This window comes from Octopus sinensis, linkage group LG30 (assembly GCF_006345805.1).
Source record: "Octopus sinensis linkage group LG30, ASM634580v1, whole genome shotgun sequence".
Classification (NCBI taxonomy): domain Eukaryota; kingdom Metazoa; phylum Mollusca; class Cephalopoda; order Octopoda; family Octopodidae; genus Octopus; species Octopus sinensis.
In genome coordinates, this window is record NC_043026.1 from 1762996 (window position 1) to 1789614 (window position 26619).

The 26619-nt window shown below is 40.3% G+C and overlaps 1 protein-coding gene across 1 annotated transcript in view; it reads left to right on the top strand.

Moving 5' to 3' along the window:
- Positions 1-370: 370 nt before the first annotated feature.
- The window catches only part of LOC115226658 (peptidyl-tRNA hydrolase 2, mitochondrial), a 42553-nt gene continuing 16304 nt past the window's right edge, over positions 371-26619 (top strand). Inside the window, exons 1-4 of the mRNA XM_029797670.2 lie at positions 371-592; positions 6764-6918; positions 11299-11388; positions 25825-25946. Coding sequence (XP_029653530.1) covers positions 6790-6918; positions 11299-11388; positions 25825-25946 — 341 coding nt within the window. The 5' untranslated portion in view covers positions 371-592; positions 6764-6789. The remainder of the gene's footprint in view (positions 593-6763; positions 6919-11298; positions 11389-25824; positions 25947-26619) is intronic.

The following is a 26619-nucleotide window of genomic DNA, read 5'->3' on the forward strand; positions in this document are numbered from 1 at the left end:
CCCGAAACTTGATACGCCAATTGAATGCCAGCTAGCTGTATGTGATTGGTCGGAAACTTGGACAGTACTCGCGTGTATGTGCGCACGCACGCAGCTGTATATGCATGCACTAGCACTATGAACCGGCAACGCCGGGTCATAGTGCTAATAAAAGATAAAGGACAAGCCCACATTGCTCAATATATTGTAACTGATATTGAAATAGTTGGGAAATCTCTGATAATATCGTCTGCTGAATTAGGACTGTTCAGAGAAGTTAAAATAGTATTTCTCTAAAGTTCTTGTTTCCGTGCAATTACAAAACGTCCCAGATTCAAAGTTCCAACATTGACACACTGAGTTCACTCCCTTTAACTTCCGGTGCTTTTTTTTTCTTCTTCTTTCATTGATGACAGAAAGTTGAGCATCAAAAGTTGTGTGACTGCATCTCTCCGTCTCCAGCATCACTTACTACATTGCACCGCACCGCACTGCATATTGCTGCACTGTCAGCCCATTGCCTGTTGCCTCTTTCTTTCATTTCACCCTTCACTCTTCTTCGATGATTTGAAGATCGCTAAAACATCATTCTGGCTCCAGTATTTTGTATTATGTATGTATGAAATTTAAATCTCCTGCTTTAGCCATTATGAACACATCGATATATATATATATATATCTATCTCCCTCTCTCTCTCTCTCTCTCTTTCTATATATATATATATATAATATATATATATATATATACACACATACACACACACACATATATATATATATAGGATGTTTCATAAGGATGCGGAAACACAGCAAGCAAAACGTGTCCCATCTTTATAAGATATCCCAAGTATGTTGTGTATGTATTTATGTATATCGGCGTGTTGTGTGTGTATCTTTTACTTGTTTCAGTACTTTGACTACGGCTTTGGTATTCAATGCATTAATATGGGCAATAAATGACGCTGGATGTCATTTATTGCACATTAATTATCGAATACCATTCTTCCTCCCTTTGAGCAAACTCGAAACTTTGCTAATCACTTTTTAATTGCTAATAATTACAGTTAAAAACAGAAGTGGAATTTAGCAAAATCCTTTGATCGTTAAAGCGTCGAACAAAATGCCTTTGGGTTCTGTGTTGAAATCCCGCCAAGATTGATAGAGTGTTTCGTCCTTCAGAGGCCAATAAAACAAGGTTCCAATTACAACGCCGAAATAACTACCAAATCCAGTTAATTTGTGGTCAAAGGTTCATCAGTCGCGACCATTGTGTCTTTGAATTGATGAAATTGCGCATAAATATAAGTAAAACAAGAGGTCTTAATTATTATACCCATCTACAGTGTCCAATATATCATTTCCTTGTTCCCAAGACGGTAGGGCTTGATTTGAGGGAAATCTGGCTGTTATTTCCAACAGCTCTTGTTACCACGTAGATGTCTTTCTTATTGGCTCATGCATACATAAGTCAGGAGGGTGTGATTCGAGAGAGCTTTCTGTGCTTTCTATGAAGTCTAGCTACCGTATAGAAGCCTCTCCCATTAGCTCAAAGGTGCATATATGCATATTACAGTATGTGTCATGTGAAAGAGATTTGGCTGTTGTTTCTAACAGCTCTTGCTACAGTCCAGACATCTCTCATCGGCGTATACATACATATATACATCCGTAAGTCAAGTAGGGCGTGCATTCAGTGAAATTTCGTTACTGTTTCCACCCGGTTTGGCTGTCATGTAAAAGTCTTTGTTGGTTCATACATAGCGAGTTTTGGCTGCTATTTCTCGCAGATTGAGTAAGAAGAGATTATTGTCGGCTTATTCATACATATTACATACTTTCGCAAAAGTGTTAGGCACCCATACTAATCTTCCAATTTCATTTAATTATGTGACCAGAAGGTTAATAAATTATGACAAATATCCTATTATATATTTTTAACGTGATTTTATACGTTGTCGCTCCACTTTTTTCCTCTAATTGCAGCGGTATATACCTTGGCATAAAATGTACCAAATTTTCTCAAATTTTTGGAGTTATTTTCTTCCATTTAGGTTGCAGGTTTTGAGACGTTCCTTGTTTAGTTTCTGTATTAGATCTCCATAAGGCTTTCTTTTGCACTTGCTACAGTTATTCCATAGCAGTCGTTCTCAACGGGGGTGCATATGACCCCTGCAGGTCCGTCTAAGCTTTTTGAGGGTCCACACAAGCAAAGTAGAAAATTTGAGATCATGTTGGTATTTTAAGGGTCCCTGAAAAGCTTCAGATGTATTTATTTTATGTTTAACATGTTTCTGGCCTTTGGGTGTGCTTTTGCAATCCTGCACAAGTGAATGTGTGAAAAACAAAATAGTGTATTATAAAAGAGGGAATAAAGTTCTAGTTAAAGCAATCATCTGTAGCAAATAGAAGAACTCATCTGATAAATATAATTTAAAAGGATTCTACTATAGAAAATAAATAAAGGATCCATAATTAATTCTAATGTGGAATAATGTCCATTGATTGCGTGACTGATTTAAAGCAAGATGCACATTTTCCTTATTAACTTTTGGTGTGCTTTCACTGTGAGGTGGACTTTTGGTGGTCAGTTGACCAGAAGGTGTGAAGTTAGGCAATGAAGAACTAAAGTCTGTGAAGTCATGACGAAGAACTACATTACACAAGACATCCAGCCACTAGTGTAGCTAGAGTGAGTACCGTCTGAGGCTTGCCACCCCCCAAACACATTGCTTACAGCAGACCCGAAGGTGCTGCCTGGGGTGGACTGTTTCTACCACTCCCCCCCCCCCATGACTACTTCTTCTCTGGGCTGGGCTGGTCTGTGCTTTCCCACCTGCTGACCTGGCTGTTGGAGCTCTGAGCTATCAACCACCTGCTTTAGAACTCCCATTCTGGCTGCTCATATTCTTGGTTGTGATCTGTCATTTGTTACTCAACATTCATGACCGTTGGTGAGGAAAGGCATAAAAACTAAGTTGAAGATAGTAATTTTAGCTCTTTTTTATCCTTTTCTCTTCTGAGGATCAGATGCTAGCACTGGTTCATTATGGTGACAGGACCTGCAATTCTAGACCCTGGCAGTGCTGGTGCCATGTAAAACGCATCCAGTCCACACTGTAAAGAGGTTGGCATTTGGAAGGGTATGCCAAAACTGACTTCACCTGTGCTGTTGCCATGTAATAAGCACTCAGTTCACTCTGTGGGGTGATTGGTGTTAGGAAGGGTATCCAGCTGTAAAAAACTATGCCAAAGTAGACACTGAGGTCTGGTGCAATCCCGTGCCTGGATGGCTCCTGTCAAACCATCCAAGCCATGCTAACATAGAAGGCAGACGTTAAATGATGATGATGATGATTTATCACAGTTGATCAGCCCATCAGGAGGAGGAAAAGACCTATTTCTTTTATTTTTCGTACTTGTTTCACTCATTTGACTGTGGCCATGCTGGGGAACCACTTTGAAAAATTTTATGCAAATGAATCAACCCCACTATTTGTTATTTTTTAAAGCCTGGTACTTATTCTATTGGTCTCTTTTGCCAAACTGCCTAATTTACGGGAATATAAACACACCAACACTGGTTGACAAGTGGTGATATATATATACACACACACACAATGAGCTTCTTTCAGTGTCTGTCTACCAAATCCACTCACAAGGCCTTTGTCAACCTGAGGCTATAGGAGAAAACACCCAAGGTGCCACACATTTGGTTGGGAAGCAAGCTACTCACTACCCAGCCAGGCCTGCGGATTCTTATTCTTTTACTTTACAGCTGTAACAATTACAATAGACTCTTCCATAGTCACTAAAATAAAATAGATGGAACAGTCTCAGTTATTACTGAATTGCTGCTGTATTCTCCCTCAACTCTTTTTCTCTTTGCTGTATCAGGCATGTGCATAATTGTGTGTTTGAGAAGTTTGTTTCCCACCTACATGGTTCCAGGTTTAGTCCTACCACATGGAACTTTGGGCAATTGTCTTCCACTAAAGTCCTTGGCAGACTTGTGAGTGGATTTGGTAGACGGAAATTGAATAAAGTTTGTCATATATTCTTTTACATGTTTCAGCACCACCAGTGCAATCACCTTTTCCATTGCCATTCTTATGCGATTGGCTTTTAGTGAAGGAGGGAGAGCGACACTGCTGCCCTCTGTTGAGTTTCTTGCCATATATTGGTTCATCTGGAACCTTGGACAGAAAGAGGTGAAGTTGTTTCTCGAAACATCTACCCTTACTCCATGAAGATCTCTCAGATGTTTTGGCAAGGCTTTGAATAGCTGTGGGCCCCTGAATCCCAAGCTACTGTAGTATATGGTCCTCATTTTAGACGGGATAGCTGGGGTCTTTGGAATAATGCAGTGATGTCCATTTCAGGAGCTGGTATAGCCCTTTATGCCAAAACTTGGTGCCAACCTCCACCTCCAAATGTCGTGGTACCACCATGATATTGTAACAGATGGTTTAGATACACGGTACCTGTGTAGTAACAGTAAACAAGATAACAATGCAGCCATAATAACAACGTAACGATTCAAAGGAACACTAACCAACCGACACCTTCCAACTTCACCCTGAACTCAACTCGAACTAACACACAAAATTCACTCTGACTATTTATAATCCCTGATCCAGTCTGTTTCTCGCAAGGGGGCATTGCGACTCTCATCACAACACAACCCCTCCAAAATCCTTCATAAGTATACCACTGCATATATATATGTAAATATATCTATTTCTTTACTACCCACAAGGGGCTAAACACAGAGAGGACAAACAAGGACAGACAAACGGATTAAGTTGATTACATCGACCCCAATGCGTAACTGGTACTTATTTAATCGACCCTGAAAGGATGAAAGGCAAAGTCGACCTCAGCAGATTTGGAACTCAGAACGTAATGGCAGATGAAATACCACTGAGCATTTCGCCCGGCGTGCTCACGTTTCTATCTATATATCTACCGACCGACTGACCGATAAGTGTGTGTATGTTTGTTTCTCCTTGTCTTGACATTGCACAATAGTTGTAAATCAGTGTCACCATTATAAAAGCAGTTTCATTCATTTTCCATCCGTCCCTGTATGTGTGTATGTGGTGGTGCACCAGAAGACTGGACCAGGTTCCATAGTCTGTTTTGGCCTGGCTTCTACAGCAGGATGCTCTTCCTAATGCCAACCACTTTACAGAGCAAACTGGGTTGGCTGCTTTTTACACGTACCATTACCAGTGCTTTTTAAGTGACACCTTGGTTTTAAGATCACACACACACACAGTATTTTGTTTTCTTGCATTGCAGAACATACAAGAGTATGTTGAAGCAGACTTTTCGGGGTCTTCATCTCCTTCCTGTCACCAACTCCAGCGTGTTTCCAAGTAATTATCTCTTAGTCTGATGAACAGCGAAAAGCATGAAAATGTTTAATGCAGGGAACTGGAAAGAAAGGAGCCCTTTTTGTGTGCAAAGATTGCATTCCAAGATTTGTCAGGAAGCTATTGTTTACAAGGCAATGAATGCCACGTTGATACACAAACACATGGACACGTACATACATACATACATACACATACACATAAATACATACATACATACACATACATACATACATACATACATACATACATACATACATACATACATACATACATACATACATACATACATACATACATACATACATACATACATACATACATACATACATACATACATACATACATACATACATACATACATACATACATACATACATACATACATACACATACATACATACACACATATACAGTCAGTCAGTAAACAAGATAACAAATACATGCATATATATATTCTTTTACTCTTTTACTTGTTTCAGTCATTTGACCCTGGCCATGCTGGAGCACTGCCTTTAGTCAAACAAATCAACCCCAGGACTTATTCTTTGCAAGCCTAGTACTTATTCTATTGGCCTCTTTTGCTGAACTGTTAAGTTACAGGGATGTAAACACACCAACATCAGTATCAAGCAATGGTAGGGGTACAAACACAGGTACACAAAGACATACACACACACACACACACACACACACACACACACACAGAGTTTCTGTCTAGCAAATCCACTCACAAGGCTTTGGTCAACCCAAAGCTATAGTAGAAGAGACTTGCCCAAGGTGCCACCTGTGGGACTGAACCCGGAACCATGTGGTTGGGAAGCAAGCTTCTTACCACACAACCACTCATACTTTTTAAACTAGAAACAGCTGTAAGCCAACGAAGGTCAGAGGATAATCATCCTTTGTCATCTCGGTTTCTTATTACTCTTTGTTCTGAAGCAGATGTGACCAGGTTATTCGTCTGGCAATGCCTAAGTGAAATATGTATGTATGTGTGTGTGTATATATATATATATATACTGTTGTGTCTGGGGAGAGTCATTTTCTTTTTGTGCCTTATAATTTAACACACCCACCCTTAAAATTTCCACTTATTTTTATTTTCCTAAAATTTTCACTGCATCTTGCAACCTTTTCAATAGTCTTGGATGAAATATATATATAGTCTCATTCTATGTCATGCTGAATACCCCTAAGAACTGCATTAAGGGTATGCATGTCTGTGGAGTGCTCAGCTACTTGCATGTTAATTTCACGTTCAGGCTGTTCCATTGATTGGATCAACTGGAACCCTGTTCATTGTAACTGACAGAATGTTGGTGTGGCCTCTTTTCTGAGGTCAAGCAACAAAGTTTAGGTTCATGTCTAACCTTATCTTTTCCTTTTTTTCTTTTCCTTCCCATCAGTCTTAGCATTAACCTGATGCAACAACATGAAGTTGAATGACAATGAAATGAATTTGGCATTAGCCTTGTCAGCAGGATTAGGAATAGGGATAACGTTGACTTTGTTATTCCAGAGGAAACTCTTTGCACGTACTCCAAAGTTCATGACAGATGAGGTAAGTTTATGAAGAATCCCATATAATTTTTGTCTCCTCCTCATTGTCAGTTTATGCCAGATCCAACGTGAGATTATCACAAGTTACTCTTTCATAATCATCATCGTCATCACCATTGTTTCACGTCTGTCTTTCCATGCTGGCATGGGTTGGATGGCTTGATAGGAGCTGGGAAGATCTGCACCAGGCTTCAGTCATCTGTTTGGGTATTGCTTCTACAGCTGATGCCCTTCCTAACGCCAACCATTTTACAGAGTGAACTGCCTGCTTTTTTACGTGGCTCTGACATGGGTACTTTCTTACCTGGCGTTGGCACATGTACTTTTTTATGTGACACCAGTACGGATGTTGTCCCATGTGGTGCTGGCACCAGCATGGGTGCATTTTTACAGAACACCAGCACCTGTGGGATGACCAGAGGGGATACTTGGCTTCTCCATTAGGACAAAGAAGTGGTGGGAAGATGTGATTGCTGCTGCAAAGGACATTCCTGTCTGTGTGGGTGACCCTGATTTTGCTTAGCCTGATGTGTCTTCTCAAGCAGAGCAAACTACCAGAGGTCATCTCACAGAGGTGATGCTCAACCTCATAAAGTTTTATTAAACTTATTGTGTATGACTCTTATATAGGTGCAAGCATGGCTGCGGGGTTAAAAAGGTCGCTTCCAAGCCGTATGGTTTCTGGTTCAATCCCACTCTGTGGTGCCTTGGACAAGTATCTTCTGCTACAGCCATAGGCTGACTAAAGCCTTCTGAGTAAATTTGGTGAATGGAAACTGAAAGAAACTCATTGTGCATATATGTATAGTTCTTTCTCTCTCACTCTCTTTTTCTATCTTTCTATGATGGATTCAAGTGACTGTTCAATAAAATAAAGCAGTAGTCATGTTCAATGGACACAAACGTGTCTCTTGAGGTCTGCTGGTGTCTTGCAAACCATTTGGCAAAGGGAACAAGTTGAGGACTCAGTTTGCTCACGTGCTTGTGAATCATTTACTATGTATTTTGTTGAGTGGACAGCAAGACCTGCTTTGCTTCATGCCACAAAACCAAAGTCACAGGTAAGGTTTCCATTTAGAGCAGCGGCATTTTGCCAGAATGTGTTCATGCTTGCATGACGTTGGTCCCAACATTGGAGTTGACTTTGCTTAAATTTCTCCCCCCCCCACTCTATCTATCCATGTATATGTATATATATACATACAGATATGTTTTTTGTTATTGTGCATATACGTGTATGTGTGTGTTTGTGTCTTCTTATCTTGATATTGTGTGATGATAGGAGTGGCTGTGTGGTAAGTAGCTTGTTTACCAACCACATAATTCCGGGTTCAGTCTCACTGCGTGGCACCTTGGGCAAGTGTCTTCTACTATAACCTCGGGCTGACCAAAGCCTTGTCTGTGGATTTAGTAGACGGAAACTGCAAGAGGCCTGTTGTATATATGTATGTGTGTTTGTGTGTCTGTGTTTGTCTCCCCAACATCGCTTGAGAACCGATGCTGGTGTGTTTATGACCCCGTAACTTAGTGGTTCGGCAAAAGAGACTGCTAGAATAAGTACCAGGCTTACAAAGAATAAGTCCTGGGGTCGATTTGCTCAACTAAAGGTGGTGCTCCAGCATGGCTGCAGTCAAATGACTGAAACAAGTAAAAGAGAGTGTCACTGTCATCCAATTTTCTATGAAAAAAACGTGTTCTGCCATTGGCAAATAATACTCCCTCTTTTGATAACCACTTTCTTCACCTAGACCTCCTTCCACCAAGTAGAAGGGGATATAGCTTCACATGGGGTAGAAGACAACTGGAGGACTATGATAAATAGGAATTTATCATAGTCCTCCAGGCAATAACGGAAGAATTCAAGACAGAATGCCCCTGGGAGCTCCTCTATGCTGATGACCTTGCTCTAATTGCTGAGTCACTATCAGAACTGGAGGAGAAGTTCCAGGTGTGGAAGGAGGGTTTAGAATCGAGGGGCCTAGCTCGAGGGGCCTAGTCAACCTAGCTAAAACCAAAGTACTAATAAGTAGGAAGGAAGACAATCCACAAATGTCTTCAGGAAGATGGCCCTGCTCGATCTGTAGAAAAGGTGTAGGTAGAAACTCTATAAGATGCACCAAGTGTAAGCTATGGACACATAAGAGGTGCAGCAATATCAAAGGAAGGCTAACTGGGAGGATAGTTTTCGTATGTGGCAGATGCTTGGACGCTATAAATAACACTGAAAATGTCCAGAGAACAACTTCCGCCACATTCCAGGGAGAAAAACTAGAAGTAGTTGATAGCTTCCGTTACCTAGGTGACCAAGTTAGTAGCGGAGGAGGGTGCACTGAAAGTGTAGCTGCTAGAATAAGAATAGCCTGGGCTAAGTTCAGAGAGCTCTTACCTCTGCTGGTGACAAAGGGCCTCTCGCTCAGAGTAAAAGGCAGATTGTATGACGCATGTGTACGAACAGCTATGCTAAATGGCAGTGAAACATGGGCTGTGACTGCTGAGGATATGCGTAAGCTCGCAAGGAATGAAGCCAGTATGCTCTGATGGATGTGTAATGTCAGTGTGCATACTCAACAGAGTGTAAGTATCTTGAGAGAAAAGTTGGACCTAAGAAGCATCAGATGTGGTGTGCAAGAGAGACAACTGCGCTGGTATGGTCATGTGGTGAGAATGGATGAAGATAGTTGTGTGAAAAAGTGCCACACCCGAGCAGTTGAGGGAACCTGTGGCAGAGGTAGACCCAGGAAGACCTGGGATGAGGTGGTGAAGCATGACCTTCAAATATTGGGCCTCACCGAGGCAATGACTAGTGACCGGGACCTCTGGAAATATGCTGTGCTTGAGAAGACTCGGCAAGCGCAAGTGTGACCATAACCTTGTGGCCTATGCTAGGGGTGTAACCAGTCCACTTATGTGTGCCTTTTCTTCATTGGACACTAAACTCTGCTTGCGAAGACCAGTTGAGGCAAGTGAAATCGAAGTCGAAATCAATTTCAGTGACTGGCATCCATTGCTAGTGGAGCGCTAAGAGTACCATATGAGTGAGATCGTTGCCAGAGCAACAAGCTCGCCTCTGTGCCAATGGCACGTTAAGCACACCATTCAAGTGTGATTGTTACCGCGTCGCCTTACTAGCACTTGAGCTGGTGGCATGTGAAATATTCGAGCGAGGTCGGCGCCAGTGCCGCTGGACTGGCTCTTGTGCAGGTGGCACGTAAAAAGCACCATTTGGGTGTGGCCATTGCCAGTATCACCAAACTGGCCCTCGTACCAGTGGTACGTAAAAGCACCCACTACACTCTTGGAGTGGTTGGCGTTAGGAAGGGCATCCAGCTGTAGAAACTCTGCCAGATCAGACTGGAGTCTGGTTCGCCAGACCTCAGTCAAATCGTCCAACCCATGCTAGCATGGAAAGCGTATGTTAAATGACAATGATATATATATATATGTATGTATTTGTGTGTCTGTGTTTATCCCCCTCTACACCATCACTTGACAACCGATGTTGGTGTCTTTACATACTTGTAACTTAGTGGTCTGGCAAAAGAGACTGATAGAATAAGTACTAGGCTTACAAAGAATAAGTCCTGGGGTTGATTTGTTCGACTAAAGGCAATGCTCCAGCATGGCTGCAGTCAAGTGACTGAAACAAGTGAAAGAATAAAAGAACAGTCAAGATTTACGGTCCCTTTTTCGATACTGGCATGGGTTGGACAAATTGGTGAGAAGAGATGATCCAGCGGGCCCTGCCAGATTCTATGTCTGTCTTGGCATGGTTTTCCCTGGCTGGGATCCCCTTCTTAATGTCAACCACTCAACAGAGTGCACTAGTTGTATTGTATGTGGCACCTGCACCAGTGAGGTTGCCAAGTAGCTGCACGATAAGACCCCATCAACTGAGTGGGGTATAGATTGGAGGAATAAGAAACTATGATGGAAGGAGAGAGGCAAGTGTCTTGCTGAAGAGGTAATACATGGCTTGCCCAGCTGGAAAGTGAGAGAAACAAAGAGATGTGGGGTCGAGGTACTCCGTGAATTTGAGACAATAGGAAGTGCCCTGAGTGAAAGAGGATTAGAGATAATGGTGACAGCAATTAGGATTGGCAATGATCATGATGAAGATGGTAATAATTATGACGAATGTTGATGATGGTAATTAAGATTGAGATGATGATGGTGATGTTGATGATATTGATGATGATGGTAATGATGATGTCAATTATGATGGCAGTGGTAATAATGAGGATGGTGACGATTTTGATGATTATGATGATGATGTTGATGATGATAATTACAAAGGAGATGATGATGTTGATGATTTCGCTGATGATGATGTTTGTGTTGGTGATGATGGTAATATTGATGTGTTTTCCTTTGTATGTTTCAGATTGGTGGATTGGCCAATAATGGAGAAATGAAGTTTGTTGTTGTCGTTCGATCGGATCTGAAGATGGGGAAGGGTAAAATCGCAGCCCAGGTCAGTGCCATCATCTGCCCTCCTCTTCTCAGGAATATTTGTCTTTCACTTACATTCAGTTCTGTGTGTGTATAAGTATGTTTGTGTGAAAGTATGTGTAGGTGCGTGTGTCTTTGTGCAAAAGTATGTATAGGTGCAAGCATGGCCTTGTGGTAAGAAACTTGCTTCCCAACCATATGGTTCCAAGTTCAGTCCTACTACATGGCACCTTGGGTAGGTGTTTTCTACTATGGTGTTGGGCTGACCAAAGCCTTGAGAGTAGATTTGGGAGACAGAAACTGAAGGAAGCTTGTTCTATATATATATATATATCTATATCTTTATAGATATAAAACTGAGAATGTGTGTCTCTGTCTTACTTAGGGTCCATGTAGTTTCATGGGCAAAAAAAATGTTCAACTTCTTGCCTAGAGCGAGCCCATAGCCATATCATATCTTCTCCACTATTTCAGTATTACGTGTTAAAAGTGAAACAAAAACATTTCTCTATTTTATGTCAGATACTTTCACTTTAACAATAAAAATAATAATAACAATTGAATTATTTGTAGTAAGTAATAATTAAAATCAAACTAAAGTATAATATAATTGTAACATAACAAAAGTAAAAATAGCAATTGGTATAAAATTGCATCAATGACTTGAACTTGAATAAGTGGTTTCACAGGAATGGGAATAAAATAAAATTAATGCGCAGAAATGGAATAGTCCATTAAATTAAAGAAAAGACTATTGTCTATAAAGTATACAATGTAGAGAAAAAAAAAGATTTGAACACCTGGAGGAAAGCACCATCAAAAAGTGTCTTGGTGCGACTATGAAAGATATCTAACTAGAGGCGGTAAATTCGCCACAATAGAAGCAAGGTTCGAGTCAACGGAGCGTGCAAGGGAGTACTCGACTCGAACCTTGCAAAGTGGAAATATTTTATTTTTACCTTTATATCTGGGACGTAGGACATCCCGGAAAAAAAATTTTAAATGTCCCCCCCCCCCCCAGAAGTAGAGGTAGGCTGAATTATAGCCACACTTCTATACAAGAGGGAGGACAAGATACAATTGATCGAAATTACAAGAGACGGGCTAACAATTCCAGTCTGTTATATATTTTGAGTATTGTTATCACTAGCGATATCAAGATATAACTTTGTATTTTGTATTTTATGTGTAGATGTATATATATATAATAGAAATATTAAAATTACTAAGTCTCTATAAAAGAGATTGCGGCAGCGTTTACTGGAAATTAATTGTTATCGCCATATTAATATGGCATTCTTATAGATATAAGAATAATCGCTGCCATCAAGATAGCTATTTATAGAGACTTAGTAATTTTAATATTTCTATTATTGAAAACAAGTGGATGTATTCCACTGAAACTAGGTAAATAGAAACCTTCGAACAGAGACGTCAGTGACGACACCTGCGGTCTGACTGCGCTACATTGACAAGGGGCAATACCCCGAAACGCATCTGTAGCTGTTGGACTGGCATTGTGAAGCGGCTGACCTCCCTTGTTCGAAGGTTATAATGGATACAGATCGTGTATCAATAGCTATCTTGATGGCAGTGGCCTCATGGAGCTGACCAGCGGCAGCGATTATTCTTATATCTATAAGAATGCCATATTAATATGGCGATAACAATTAATTAATGTATATATATAGATGTACATGTAATATGTACACATATATATACACATATACACATGCACTAGCACTATGACCCGGCAACGACGGGTCTTTAATGCTAGTATATATATATATACACACATATATATGTATATATATATAGATGCATGTGTATGAACAGCCATGCTACATGGCAGTGAAACATGGGCCGTGACTGCTGAGGACATGCGTAAGCTCGTGAGTAATGAAGCCAGTATGCTCCGATGGATGTGTAATGTCAGTGTACATACTCGACAGAGCATTAGTACCTTGAGAGAAATGTTGTACCTAAGAAGCATCAGTTGTGGTGTGCAAGAGAGACGATTGCGCTGGTATGGTCATGTGGCGAGAATGGATGAAGATAGGTGTGTGAGAAAGTGCCAATCCCTAACAGTTGAGGGAGCCCGTGGAAGAGGTAGACCCAGGAAAACCTGGGACGAGGTGGTGAAGCACGACCTTCGAACTTTAGGCCTCACTGAGGAAATGACCAGCGACCGAGACCTCTGGAAATATGCTGTACGTGAGAAGACCAGGCAGGACAAGTGAGCCCAGCCCACTTATGAATGCCTTTCCTCCCTTGGACACAAAGACCTGTTGAGGCAAGTGAAGTCGATATAGAACCTCATCCGACGACAGGCACCCATGCCAACCCCCTTTGCTTGCGAAGACATGTTGGGGCAAGTGAAAGCGAAATCGAAATCGAATTGAACCAGCCAGGATCCCTGGTCTGGTGGTACGTAAAAAGCACTATCCGACTCGTGGCCGATGCCAGCGCCGCCTCGACTGGCTTCCGTGCCGGTGGCACATAAAATACACCAATCCGACCGTGGCCGTTGCCAGCCTCGCCTGGCACCTGTGCAGGTGGCACGTAAAAAGCACCCACTACACTCACGGAGTGGTTGGCGTTAGGAAGGGCATCCAGCTGTAGAAACATTGCCAGATAAGACGAAGGCGGGTGGAGTACAAACAAACAATTGTATTAGTATGGCGCTCAGGAATATAAATAAAACAATGTATATATATATCATCATCAGAACGGACGTTAAACGATGATGATGATGATATATATATACATTGTTTTATTTCTATTCCTGAGCGCCATACTAATACAATTGTTTGTTTGTACTCCACCCGCCTTCGTCTTTTGTTTATTTTCATAAAGCTTCTTGTTATATATATATATATATATATATATATATATATATATATATATATATATACATTGTTTTATTTCTATTCCTGAGCGCCATACTAATACAATTGTTTGTTTGTACTCCACCCGCCTTCGTCTTTTGTTTATTTTCATAAAGCTTCTTGTTATATATATATATATATATATATATATATATATATATATATAATATATATATATATATATATATATATATATATTATACATATATATATATCAATAATATTAATACACTAACCTTTTGTTTTGCATGTACCTGTGGTGTGTGTCACATTTCAAAGTAGCAAAGCGGTAGAGAAGAGGGACAGAAAGGAAGTGAAAGAGAGAGAGTGAGAGAGACAGTAGATACTTACACACAGCAAATATTGGATGTCAATTTCAGTTTTGAAGACAACTAAAACAATTCCAGTCAGTGACAAAGCAACAGGCAGAGAGAGAGAGAGAGAGAGAGAGAGAGAGAGAGAGAGAGAGAGAGAGAGAGAGAGAGCTGAAAACTTCATTGTGGACTATCTGACACTTACTGTCTGTCTGTCTGTCTCTCTCTCTCTAGGTATGTGTATGTATGTATGTGTCTGTATGTATATGATTGTGCAGTGGATCTCTCTCGACAGACCAGCAAACCACAAAATCGCCCCAGCCAGCATCACTACCACTTTGAAGCCCATCATGTGTGTCCCCACACCACCACCATTACTTCACACCGATGTTGGTGCATTCTGCCTCTCTGTAACTTAGCTGTTCAGCAGAAGAGACTGATAGAATAAGCACCAGGCTTACAGGGAATAAGTCCAGAGATTAATTTCTTTCACTAAATGATTGAAAGAAGTAAAAGACTACAAGAATACTTGCAAAACGTTCCGTACAACTCAACCAAGAAGGTTCTTTGAGTTCGTACGACATATTCTAAGGTTGAATAGTAATTCCGTTTATGTTTGTGCAACTGAGATATTTTGGTTGGATTAGATAGTCATTGGTGTTACATTACTTTCTATATTCTATAATTGTGACTATACACTTTTCTAGGCCTGAAATGTTTGTTGGGAGGGGGAGCAGTTGATTAGATCGACCCCAGTACACAACTGGTATTTAATTTATCGAGCCCCAAAGGATGAAAGGCAAAGTCGACCTTGGCAGAATTTGAACTCAGAACGGTCATAATATACAAACATTTCTCATGGCACCAGTACAACGTTTACAGATGCTTACATTTTTAATGTTTTTCGTGAATTTTTCATGGGTCCAATTAGTATATATGAGTGTGTGTCTTTGTGTCTGCATTTGTCTCCCACCACTATTTGATAACTAGTGTTGGTTTATTTACATTCCTGTTACTTAGCAGTTCGGCAAAATAGACCAGTCTAATGACCGAAAGAAGTAAAAAACAAAAGGTAAAAGATGGGCAAAAGGAAGGAAGATCTCTTGGAAGTCCAAAGAGAGGATCCTTCAAGGTGCAGGGGTGGGTGTGTGGGGTAAGAAGCTTGCTTCCCAGCCACATGGTTCCAGGTTCAGTCCCACTGTGTGGCACCTTGGGCAATTGTCTTCTGCTGTAATCTTGGGCTGACCAAAGCCTTGTGAATGGATTTGGTAGACAGAAACTGTGTATATATATATATATATGTATATACACACACACACACAAAGTATGGGGGTTTAGTTCACAGGTGATCTAAACGATTAGGTACGCCAGGTAAGTGCTGTTATGGATTACTCCAAGGTTATAACTGAGACGATAGTTATGGGAGCCATTGCAGATTTCCGATGCGGCAGATATATAATTGTTAAAGAGGACAACAAGCGTTAAGGCAAGGCAAACATCTCTTTAACAATTATATATATGTATGTGTGTGTGTGTCTTTGTGTTTGCCCCCCCCCCCCTGATAACTGGTGTTGGTGTGTTTACTTCCCCATAGCTTAGCATTTTGCAAAAAAGAGGCCGATAGAGTAAGTACTAGACTTAAAAAAATAAGTGTTGCAGTTGATTTGTTTGACTAAAAAGCTTCAAGGCAGTGCTCCAGCATGGCCACAGTCAAATGACTGAAGCAAGTAAAATAAATGAAGGAAATAGTTGTTCAGGGTACTTCTCTATGACTCTTCATCATGGATACTGACTGAACAAGAGACTTGAGAAAATGCTTGAAGGGTCATCCACAAAAAGGCTTTGGCCAGTTGCCAGTCTTTCCTTCAAAGCAGTCGCTGTCTGCCAGTTTTCCGACCATCACTTTCCCAAATCTGGATAACAAAATAAAAAATTTTTTTTTCGTTTTTGGTCAGTAAGTGTTATTTTCTATTTGCTTCTGTCCAGAAATCAAAAGAAATGTCTGCTGTGACTTTGTTTTTGTCACCTGGACATCAATGTTTTCCAATGCAAGCATGGAAAAGTGTACATGATGATGATGGTGATTATTATTATTATTATTATTGTTATTATTATTATTATTATTATTATTATTATTATTGTTATTGTTATTGTTGTTGTTGTTGTTGTTGTTGGAACATAAATTAATTGCAATTTTCGAGAAGGACTTGGATCCTTTTAACTTCTTAGTATTCCGATTATTCTGTTAAATGTAATCTTTGTTTTTATTCTTTTACTTGTGTCAGGCATTTGACTGTGGCCATACTGGAGCATTACCTTCAAGTGTTTTAGTTGGAGAAATCGACCCGAGGACTTAGTTTTTTAAAGCCTAGAACTTATTCTATTAGTCTCTTTTGTCAAACCGCTAAGTTACGGGGACATAAAGACACCAATGTAGGTTGTCAAGCAGTAATGTGGTGGAGGAAAATCACAGACACAAGGATACACACATAGGTGTGTGTATATATATATATATATATATATACACAATTTAAAAATAGGATAATATCTTTATTAGAATTTATCAATTAGCGTGAAAAACCTCGTAAGGGAAAAATTAATTATTCCTTTTAAATATATTTATTTATATTAAGGGCTTTACTATACATAAATGCCACACGCTACGAGGGACTCTTAAAGTAAAAACTACCATACTAAACACATTTTGCCGAACGCAAGGGAATGCAACTCTCAAAGCAAGCTCCTTAAAAACCGATTCAGCTGCAGATCATATGATTTCATAATTAGTGCACAAAATGCACTTTTTAACCATCAGTGCAAGCATAATCAAGACACATAAAAAACGAACCAAAAAGTCAACATAGCAGACAAGCACCAAACGTATCCCGCATAGAACACAGAGTTGTTCTCTCATTCTGTATCTATGGAAGAGGCAGGCTTTTTTGAATTGCATCTCGGCACACATGTTTATCAGAATAAATTCATCACTGAATATATTCCGGTTAAATTTACAATTTAAAAATAGGATAAAATTTTTATAAGAATTTATAAGTAGTTAGCATGAAAAACCTCATAAGGGAAAAATTATTAATTATTCCCTTTAAATATATTTATTTATATTAAGGGCTTTGCTATACATAAATGCCTCACGCTAAGAGGGGCTTTTAACGATGGGCTTCTTTCAGTTTTTGTCTACCAAATCCACTCACAAGGCTTTGGTCATCCTGAGGCTAAAGTAGAAGAGACTTGCCCAAGATGCTTTCTTTGTCAGCAAACAACCTCACTTATATGACTGATGCTTGTTTGCAACCATCATATGATGTCTAGACAAGGGAGACGGGGACACACAAACTCTCTCTGTCTGGATGAGCAAGCCATGTATTCACCTCTACAGCAAGACACTTGTTCCTTTCCCACTATTTTCTTGTTGAGGGTCCTTGCTTTGGCCCTGTCTGCAGGATGAGCCCTGGAATGTGACCACACCGACTTTTGTGGCGGCAATGGCCCATGCACTGGAGAATCCAGTGTACCAAAGAGGACATGAGCAAAACAAGCTTGACAACCAGTGTTGGTGTGATTATGTCCCCGTAACTTAGCAGGTTGGCAAAAGGTAAACAATAAAATGTGAAAGATCTGAATTTGTATAGTAAGAAAATGTAAGTCACTTGTTAGGCTTGTCTCAACAGGTTTTCCATAGAAAGAATGGCCAGCACTGATTTTGTATCCAAGACATCAGATGTAGACAAACAATGAGGTTGAAGATGGAAAATGGGTAATGGGCTTACATGACAAATTTCAAGGGTTTCCGCTCCTTCATCAGCACCCATCCAACCCATTAAACATTAATCAATGGCCCTACAAGCCATTGATATGAAAATGTAATTTGATAGAATGTGTGTGTATGAGAGAGAGAGAGAGAGAGAGAGAGAGAGAGAGAGAGAGAGAGAGAGAGAGAGAGAAAGGAAGTGAAACATATGAGCTGACTTGAGCTTTCTGACATATACCTGTCTTGCAGGTGAGGTTGTGAAACTCTAAATGTAAGAGCTGTAAACTCTTCATTAACCCTTTTGATGCCACCCTGCCTAATACCACCCTTGGTTCTATCATACAAATTCCCTGTTTTACAATCATCTTAACTGGAACCTTCCATCAAAATTTCAGAGTCATTCATGTTCTTAACACCAGCAAAATAACGACAAGCTTATTTTTAAAAATTCTGTATTATTTTCAAAATTAAATGAAACAAAAACTATATTTCAACAGAAATATGGTAACAGGCGTGGCTGTGTGGTAAGAAGCTTGCTTCCCAGCCACATGGTTCCAGGTTCAGTCCCACTGTATGGCACCTTGGGCAAGTGTCTTCTACTGTAGTCTCGGGTCAACCAAAGCCTTGTGAGAGGATTTAGTAGATGGAAACTGAAAGAAGCCTGTTATATACATATATATATGTATATGTATATATGTGTGTGTATCTTTGTGTCCTTGTTTGTCCCCCCACCATCGTTTGACAACCGATGTTGGTGTGTTTATATCCCAGTAATTTAGCGGTTTGGTAAAAGAGACTGATAGAATAAAACCCTTTTAGGTAGTGCTCCAGCATGGCTGCAGTCAAATGACTGAAACAAGTAAAAGAGCAAAAGAATTAAAGTAGGTTGTGGTGTGTTTACATTTTTAGCATAATTGATTGACCAGTATAAGCTATCAATTTCAACCGATTCGCTTTCCTGTTCGTATCATATAACCATTTGAGTCTTGTCTCCACCTTCCAGAGGCATTCAGCCATATTTACTAAAGACATAAAAATCTAGTAAATATTCTTCACCTATTTTAATGCCTCAAGTTCTACCCCTGAGCTTTCATTGTCAAGCAATACGATGCATGTGTAGCTGGTTAAAGCAATGACTCATGGGTACGAAAGCCCACTACAATTATAGCGATGAAACCACTGACATGGTTTCTACAGCTTGGATGTCCTTCCTAACATGAACCACTTTACAGTGTGTATTGGGTGTTTTTTTTTCTGTGGCACCAGCACTGGTGAGGTTGCCAAGTACTCACACGACACAACTTGCTTGACTGAATGGGGTGTAAGATTGAGGGATATAAAAATAGGTTTGAATAAATTGAGTGGAAGACTGTTTTGTGTGTGCGCATGCACATATGTATGTATGTGTATGTGTGTGTACGTGCACGCATATGAGTGTGTGTGTGAGTATTTCAGGGAACACAAAATCTTTTATGTATCTCTAGATATCTTTTATCTTTTACTTGTTTCAGTCATTAGACTGCGGCCATGCTGGGGCACCACCTTGAAGAATTGTTAGTTGAATGAATCGACCCCAGTACTTTCTTTTAAGCTTGGCTCTTATTCTATCAATCACTTTTGCCAAACTGCTAAGTTATAGAGGCATAAACACACCAACACCAGGTATCAAGCAGTGGTGGAAGACAAACATAGACACAAAGATACACACACACACACATATATATATACACACACACACAATGAGCTCTTTCAGTTTCCATCTACCAAACTCACTCACAAGGTTTTGGTTGGCCCAACGCTATCGTAGAAGACACTTGTCCAAGGCACACTTGCATTCACATGTACACATGCGCACACACACACATACACAAAACAGCTTTCCACACAAGTGTCTGCCAGCCAAATCCACTCGCACACCTTTGGTTGCTTAGGGTTATAGTAAAAGACAGATATTTGCCCAAGTGCCATGCAGTGGAACTGAACCCAAAACCTTATGGTTGCAAAACAAGCTTTTTAACTACACAACCATGCCTGTTGATATAAAAAAGAAAGGTGTATATTTCCTTAGTTAAAGGTGCTTTTTTTTAATAACTCCTTAAAATTCTAATAAAAAATACCCTTCCCAACAAGTCAAGGCCCAGCAAATAATTAAAAGGATTGACCCATTAGACACTCATTTCCCAGCAGTTTTCTGATGACACTGTGTTGTGATGACACTGTGTTGTGATGACACTGTGTTGTGATGACACTGTGTTGTGATGACACTGTGTTGTGATGACACTGTGTTACACGATTTTTGTCCTTTGGGAGCAGCAATTGTTATTCCCTGTTTGCTGATCCCTACAAAGTATGAACATTTTCTCCAAACTTTGCTTTTGTTATGATATTTATTCAAACCCCAAAGAATCCCTCTCAACACGTGGCTGTGATGCTCCCCAATGACACCTGCTCATCATCAAAGATACACACATTGTCAGCCATTAAGGGACATGCTCAAGGGGTTAGGGTTTTAGCAGTTGACAAGCAAATGGGTTGCATTGAGCAGAATATTTGCTTAATGATATTTCTGCTTCAGCAACTCAGTGCTGAACTTGTCTGAGATGAAATGCAAAATAGGTCAATTTTGAAACATAGATGTCCAGGTGGCAAACGCTACGTTTGAAGGGAACAGTCATTTCCTTTAATTTCTAGAGAGAAACGAATAAGAAATAGCACTTACTGACCAACCACATAAAAAATAAAAATAAAACTTTTGTTACCTAGTGTTATCGGTCAGAAATACTGTTGACTTAATCAGATAGTTGCTTGCTACTAACAACCGCTTTATTTCTCTTTTTCTTTTAGAGCAGTGCATTCAATGACTGAGGTGGCAGACGACACATTAAAAGTTACCAATTTATTTATTATATTTTTTATATGATCATTCTAGGCTGTGGCTGTGTGGTAAGAAGCTTGCTTCCACCCATAGGGGTCCTGGTTCAGTCCCACTGTGTGGCACCTTGGGCAAGTGTCTTCAACTATTGTCTTGGGCCGACCAAAGCCTTGTGAGTGGATTTGGTAGACGGGAACTGGATGAATCTTGTACACACACATATATATATACACATTTATACATATATATATGTGTGTATATATATATATATATATATATACATATATACATATATATATATGTGTGTATACATACATATATATATGTGTGTGTATATATATCATCATCATCATCATCATCATTTAGCGTCCGCTTTCCATGCTAGCATGGGTTGGACGGTTCAACTGGGGTCTGGGGAGCCCGAAGGCTGCACCAGGCCAGTCAGATCTGGCAGTGTTTCTACAGCTGGATGCCCTTCCTAACGCCAACCACTCCGAGAGTGTAGTGGGTGATTTTATGTGCCACCGACACAGGTGCCAGACGAGGCTGGCGAACGGCCACGCTCGGATGGTGTTTTTATGTGCCACCGACACAGGTGCCAGACGAGGCTGGCAGACGGCCACGCTCGGATGGTGTTTTTATGTGCCACCGACACAGGTGCCAGATGAGGCTGGCGGACGGCCACGATCGGATGGTGTTTGTTACGTCCCCAAAGCACGGAGGCCAGTCTATGCGGTACTGGCTACGGCCACGTTCGGATGATTTTCTTGTGTGCCACCGGCACTGGTACCACAAAGATACAAATTCCATTTATGTTCATCTATTTTGATTTGTTTTGATTTGATTTGATTTGATTTGATTTTCACTTGCCTCAACAGGTCTTCACAAGTGTCACAAGAAGGAAGGTATGCATAGGTGGACTGTCTACGTCGCCGGGTCTTCGGATGGTGTCTTTATGTGCCACCGACACAGGTGCCAGATGTGGCTGGCGAACGGCCACGATCGGATGGTTTTCTTGTGTGCCACCGGTACTGGAACCACAAAGATACAAATTCCATTGATGTTCATCTATTTTGATTTGGTTTGATTTCACTTGCCTCAACAGGTCTTCACAAGTGTCACGCGTGTCACACACTTGCCTCAACAGGTCTCCACAAGTGTCACACACTTGCCTCTGCCTCAACAGGTCTTATATATATATATAATATAATATAAATAATATATGCATATGTACATACATATATGTACATACCTACATATATATGTATATATACATGCATATATGGGTACAAGACATTAAAAAAACGTTGAACACAATGAGAAATGAAAACATAAAAGCAAAAACAGAAATTAACTTTTTCTTTTTTTCAAACAATGAAAGAACAGAGAACAAGACATACAACACAAGGAATATTCACCTTCTTCAGTTGTCCTGTTTTGTCTACTCTGGGTTTCGAAGGTAAGGACAAGATGTGTCTTCATTGAAACATCCTTCCCGCAAAGCAAATTAAATAAAATTTGGGATTTTTTGCAGAGGGTAAAAATGGTAACAAGAACAGGACAAAAAGAACAAAACAACACAGTAAAAACAATAAAAAAGTAAAAACAGTAAAAGACAGAACAAAGAGAACAAAACAGTAAAAACAAACGATGAGCCAAGACGATGGAAAAATGATTCTGAATGCTTAAGGAGACAACTTATGAAAGAGACAGGATAAGCTGGTCTGGTCTTGGTGAAGATAGCAGTTGGAAAGATGGCTTCCCTCTGATCACGTGGCAGTGATGAGAGTCGAGGAGGAGGAGGAGGAGGAGTAAGAGAGAGGGAACGGTGAAGGGGAGAGGAGAAGAATAGGGAAGGGAGGGAGAGAAAGGATGAAGAACAAGAGGGGGAGAGAGACAGACAGAGGAGAAATAGTAAAGGAGAAGAGTGCGCATCATAATTATTAGGATAAAACTTACTTGGAAAAGGATGCGTGGCGTTTGATCATATAATAATATATAAATATATGCATATATACATACATATATATATGTATATATACATGCATATATGGGTACAGGACATAAAAAAACGTGGAACACAATGAGAAATAGGCACAGGCACGGCTGTGTAGTAAGAAGCTTGCTTCTGAACTACAGGTTCTGGGTTCAGTTCCACTGTGTGGTACCTTGGGCAAATGTCTACTACTATAGCCCCAGACCAACCAAAGCCTTGTGAGTGGATTTGGTAAATGGAAACTGAAAGAATCCTCTTAGGTGTGTGTGTTTGTCCCTCACCATTGTTTGACAACTGATGTTGGTGTATTTACATCTCTGTAACTTAGCAGTTCAGTAAAAGAGACCAATAAAATGAGTTCTAGGCTTGAAATAAAAAATATAAAAATTGTACTGGGGCTGATTTGTTTGACTAAAAAATTCTTCAAGGTGGTACTCCAGCATGGCCACAATCTAATTGACTGAAACAAGTAAAAGAAATTAAATGATAAAGATTATCATCTGGTCAGGTGACTTGCCTGGCCAATAGGAAGTCACATTGGGCTCTTTTGCTTGCTGGATGTCTCATCTGCTCACAGCATGGCTCCAGATGTTTGCAGGAAATCACTAATTGAACTGGTTGATCCTGGTTGTTGGCAGTTTGCTATTTGTTCATTCTGTCAGAAATATTCATCATTGATTCAACAAGTTTGTCTGCTGAAATAGTTCAGATCCACCAGATGTGGTTGTTTGGTAAGAAGCTTGTCTTCCAACCACATAGTTCCAGGTTCAGTTCTACTGTGTGATACCTTGGGCAGGTGACTTCTACTGTAGCCACAGGCCAACCAAAGTCTTTTGAGTGAATATGTTTGACGGAAACTGAAAGAATCCTGTTGTAGATATCAGGTTGAGTAAAGAGTAACCATTGTTTTGAACTATGAAGAATTTGTACCGGATTTTTGCAAAGTTTTGAATTGTTTTCAAACATTGTTTGATAATACAGACATAGACTTACCCAAATGCATCAATAAATTAACATTGATGTTTTTTACACCATTGTTACAATCATCTGAAATGGAAATGTCAAAGTGCAATATTCGAGCAGTTTTGCTATTCAACTTCAAGAAGGGATGTGAAGCAGCTGAAGCTGTTCACGATATCAACGAAACATTTGGTGAGGAAATGACCAGTGAATGGTCAGCTCGAAAATGGTTTTAAATGATTTCTCAGTGGAGACCTGAACCTTGAAGATTGCGAGCATAGTGGACACCATACCTGTCATTGATGATGGTCAATTAAAGACCATCATTGAGAAAAATCCACATAAAACCACTCGAGAACTGGCAAAAGAATTTCAAGTTAACCAGAAAACTGCTTGTAACCATTTACATGCGATCGGAAAATCAAAAAAGCTCGACAAATGGGTACCACACAATTTGAATGAAAATCAGAAAATGCACAGATATGAAATTTGTTTGTCACTTCCATTTCTCGACCGTATTGTAACTTGCAATGAAAAGTGGAATCTGTACAATATCGAAAAACATTCTTTGCAGTGGTTGGACCCAAATGAAGCACTGAAAACCTTCCCGGGCGCATCCACTAGAACTTCTTAAAACCCAGAAAAACCATTATTGCAGAAACACATTATCGTGAAATTGCCAAAATGAATGAAAAACTGCTACTCCTCCATCCCAGACTGGTCAACAGAAGGGGGCCAATAATTCTTCATGACAATGCTCAACCACACGTTTCACTAATGACGCTCCAGAAGTTGAAGGAACTTGGCAACAAAGTTCTTCCCCACCAAACTTATTCCTCAGACCTTTCTCCTACTGACTACCAATTTTTCAAGTACCTTGATGGTTTCATGCGAGAGAAGGAGTTCAAAAATCAAAGTGATGCTGAATGTGTGTTCAAAGAGTTCATCAGCTCCAGGACACCAGATTTTTATGTTACCAGAATAAACAAACTTGTAACTCATTGGCAAAAATCTGTTGATTGTAATGGTACTTACCTTGATGGATAAAATTTTCTCATTGTTGAAATATATTCTGATGAATTCCATGTTTCAAAACGTTGCTTACTTTTTACTCAGCCTGATATATTGGGTCATCCCATAAATAATACGGTTTTTTCAATTGCATGAAGTAAAAGTTAGAGGGGACAGGTTAAGCTACCGGCATTAAGTTGCTATAAAAGCAGGTTATAATTTTACCTTGTGCTTATTCTTAGTGCAAGTTCTGAAGAGTCCATTTCGATTTTAAAAGTTATTTTTTCAGAGCTATAATCATAATCATTGTCATCATTGTCATTTAATGTCCATTTTCCATGCTGGCATGGGTTGGATGGTTTGACTGAGGCCTGGCAGGCCGGGAGGCTGCACCAGGCTCCAATCTGATCTGGCAAGGTTTCTACAGCTGGATGCCCTTCTTAATGCCAACCACTCTGAGAGTGTAGTGGGTGCTTTTTACGTGCCACTGGCACGAGAGTCAGTCAGGTGGCACTGGCACCAGTCACACTCAGATGGTGCTTAAGCACCAAAGACAGTGGATAGGGGTCAGTTTCTTTGATTATAAACACATGTACACACTCCTTGCTAATTCTCCATCTTAATATTCAATTCTTCTCTTTTCCTCGCTAGTGTTGTCATGCAGCCGTACAGGCCTTTGAGCGACTGCAACGGAAAAACCCCAAACTGCTTGCTGCCTGGAAGGACTTCGGTCAACCAAAGATTATTGTGAAAGTAGACGACGAAGAGACATTGTAAGTTTTTCAGGATGATGATGATGATGATGATGATGATGATGCCAGTGGTGGTGGTGGTGGTGGCAGCTTTGATATTAGTGGTGGTGTTGATGGAGTGGTGGTGGTGGTGGTGTGAATGGAGTGCTGATGGTGGTGGTGTGAATGGAGTGCTGATGGTGGTGGTGTTGATGGAGTGGTGGTCTGCTACCATTGATTAGTGTTGATGATGCTGACTGTGGTGATGCTGGTGCTGATGACCACTTGTGGTGGCCAGCTGGCAGAAACGTTAGCAAGCCAAGCGAAATGCCTAGCCGTATTTCGTCAGCCGCTATGTTCTGAGTTCAAATTCCACCGAGGTCGACTTTGCCTTTCATCCTTTCGAGGTCGATTAAATAAGTACCAGTTATGTACTTAATCCGTTTGTCTGTCCTTGTTTGTCCCCTCTGTGTTTAGCCCTTTGTGGGTAGTAAAAAAAAAAAAGATAGGTAATACTGATGACGATTGTGATGATGGTGGTGGTGGTGGTGGTGGTGGTGGTGGTGGTGATGATCCTGCTGATGGTTGTGTTGTCTGCCAATTTCATTATCATCTCTTTAACAGTTTCTCCTCTGCAAGTGTTTGGTCCTTCATTTAGTTTTTCCTATGAGCAGCAGCAGCAGTTGCCAGGCTGTGCTTTGGAAAGCTTTTATGT